General features: G+C 58.2%; 1 protein-coding gene across 1 annotated transcript in view; it reads left to right on the top strand.

The window, feature by feature from the left end:
• The window catches only part of LOC103923776 (aldehyde dehydrogenase family 3 member B1-like), a gene marked incomplete at its 5' end in the record, with an annotated part of 22,260 nt that overhangs the window by 16,265 nt on the left and 3,225 nt on the right, over nucleotides 1-2,770 (top strand). The window contains 3 exons of the mRNA XM_009332238.1: nucleotides 6-388; nucleotides 632-798; nucleotides 982-1,081. Coding sequence (XP_009330513.1) covers nucleotides 6-388; nucleotides 632-798; nucleotides 982-1,081 — 650 coding nt within the window. The remainder of the gene's footprint in view (nucleotides 1-5; nucleotides 389-631; nucleotides 799-981; nucleotides 1,082-2,770) is intronic.

Here is a 2,770-nt window from a genome sequence, read left to right as displayed (position 1 = left end):
GGCAGCCCCTCCGTGGGGAGGATCGTGATGGCAGCCGCTGCCAAGCACCTGACGCCCGTGACGCTGGAGCTGGGGGGCAAGAACCCCTGCTACGTGTCCGACACCTGCGACGTGCAGAACGTGGCCCGGCGGGTGGCCTGGGGCCGCTTCTTCAACGCAGGGCAGACCTGCATCGCGCCCGACTACGTGCTGTGCAGCGTGGAGATGCAGGAGAAGCTGCTGCCCGCTCTGCATAAGGTCATCACTGATTTTTATGGCCCCAACCCTCAGGAGTCCCCCGACTTCAGCCGCATCATGGGGGACAAGCACTTCCAGCGGGTGCAGACGCTGCTGCGCAGCGGGCGCGTGGTCATCGGAGGACAGACAGACGAGGAGGAGCGCTACATTGGTGAGGGCTTGAACTTCACGTAAGTCTTCATCCTTGCATGGAGTGGACTTGGATTTTGAAGCGGGTCTCACAGCTGGACGGGAGGTTCTAGATGGAAGTGACATTTAAGGAAGGTTTGCATGGGAATCGGGGAGCTTGGCAAGGCGTCCTATCTTAGAGGAGGTATGGGTCTTGGGGAGAGGACCAAGGTGTCATCTTCAACCTCCGTGCACGGCTGATGCCTTCGGGTTTCTTTCTCTGCAGCTCCCACAGTGCTGGTGGACTTGCAGCCCTCTGATCCTATCATGCAGGAGGAGATCTTCGGCCCCATCTTGCCCATTGTCATTGTGGCGAACGTGGACGAAGCCATTGACTTCATCAACAGCCGTGAGCGGCCGCTGGTTGTGTACGCCTTCTCCTCCGATGACAAGGTATAGCGTGCAGGCTGTGCGAAGCCAGGGCTACGCCTGCCCCGTGCTCCTTGGCAGGTGTACTCAGCCGCGTTCATGCTCCAAAGATCTTCTTTAGAGCAGACAGCCCTGGGTTGTGGGGGAAGGATTGCAGCTGGAGGTGTGGGAACAGACCCACGTCCACCTTCTCTGCTTCCCTCCCAGGTGGTGAACCAGGTCCTGGAGCGGACGAGCAGCGGTGGCTTCTGCGGCAACGACACCCTGATGCACGTGACGTTGACCTCGCTGCCCTTCGGTGGGATCGGTAGGTCCAAATCCCCCAACCTGCCTGCCCCTGCCCCTGCCCGACGTGAGCCAGGCGTGATCCCACCCGCGGTGCCGGAGCCGTGCTGGCCGTGGGGAGGGAGGGTCTCGGGGGAGACGGGGCACCCAGGCCTGGGCCCCAGGTCCAGGGGGCTCAAGGGTCTGAGGACCCCAGCAGAAGCCCTTTGCTTCACTGCACCGGGGCTGAGCCCGTGGGCTTTGCAGCCCCGTTTCTGCTGAGCACGCGTGGAGCACCCTGAGGTTCCTCCTCTCCGTGCTTGGTGCCCCAAGCACAGCGTTCCCTGTGTCCGTGGAAGTGCTTCATGTAAAAGGTAGAGAAGTTTGTACCACTCGGGTATTTCCTTGGTATTTCTGAGCAGCACGGGCACCGTGAGTGAATTTTGTGCCAGGGTTTGGTTCCTGCCCTGCTCAGGCTTACCTGGGATCTCATCAAGTGCTGCTCCCTTTGGTCTGTCCGTCACTCTGCTCCTCGTCTGGGAGCACATCCGAGGCGTTGCGCCTCTTGGGTAGGCGAGCTTCCTCCTGCAGACGGCGTGGTGCCGGATAGGAGCCCTTAACGTCGCTCCGGAGCGGGCTTGTACATTCATTCTGCCTTTTAGGACTAAATAGTAGGAGCAAAACGCTTATAAACCTCTGTGAAATCTGCTCATGGCGACTTGGAGACCCTCCTCAGCAAGGAGGAAGAGTTTCCCCTCTCCAGGGGCAACAACAGTTGTTTTCTCGGGTGAAAAGCGAGGTCTGCTCAGCCCTGGACCCTGCCTGTAGCGTTGTCCAGGGAAGAGGACAGGAATACAGGAAGCCTCTGGCGATGTTTCCCCGGAATACTTCCCCGATCTCCTGGTCTCTTCCTTCCCCAGAATATTCTCGGGGGAAAATACCTCAGTTTTACGCTGCCCGTGGTCAGCATCTCTGTCAGGGCTGGCAGCTGATTCAGACGAAGCAGGACACCACGACAGCAAAGCATAATTAATTCCTCGCCTGACTGTGGCTCGGGGAACAATTTTTGGTGGTTCCCATACCATAACTTATCTTTATGGAAATGATTCAGACAAACTGCCTCAAATTATCAGGTGAAGCCATTTTATAGCAGCCCGGTCAGGTGAAGGGTCTGAAGTCATCGGGGTGAGATGGCATTCGCCGAAGCTTCCACAGGAGCTCGGAGGTGAAGTCATTGGGCTATTAACCGCCATGCGCAACCTCAAGCTTAAACCAGCCACAGGAATCGGGAGAACCGGTGCTGCCAACGTGGCTCCGATTTTTAAGAGCTCCGGGAAGAAGCTGACTTTCGTAGGGGCCACGCTGGTAGCTCCTAACCATGGGTAGATATGGTAGAGCACCGTAGAGGTCGTAGAGGGGAATCGAGCCTCGTAGACCCAGCAAAGCTTACGTAGATAAAAGTAGGCCAGTAAACATGATGCACTTGGACCTCCAAACAGCGGCGAGCTGCGGAAGGCTTTGCCGGACTGAGTAGCCGTAGGGCTGGGAAAGGTGCAGGGCAGGGCGAGATCTCCTCCACCACGTCTGCCTTGCTCAGCGGCGGGAGCCTTTGCATGAGGAAAGCCTGTAAGGTTTTCCTTGCGCTGTTGACGCTCGGCCTGGGCAGGAGCTGGGTCCCGTAGTAAGTTTGGACCCGTGCCGTGTGTTACAGGGAACAGCGGCTTGGGGAAAT

This window comes from Pygoscelis adeliae, unplaced genomic scaffold (genome assembly GCF_000699105.1).
Source record: "Pygoscelis adeliae isolate BGI_AS28 unplaced genomic scaffold, ASM69910v1 Scaffold1090, whole genome shotgun sequence".
NCBI lineage: Eukaryota > Metazoa > Chordata > Aves > Sphenisciformes > Spheniscidae > Pygoscelis > Pygoscelis adeliae.
Note: the sequence above shows the minus strand (reverse complement) of the source record. Positions and strands in the feature narration are given on the sequence as shown.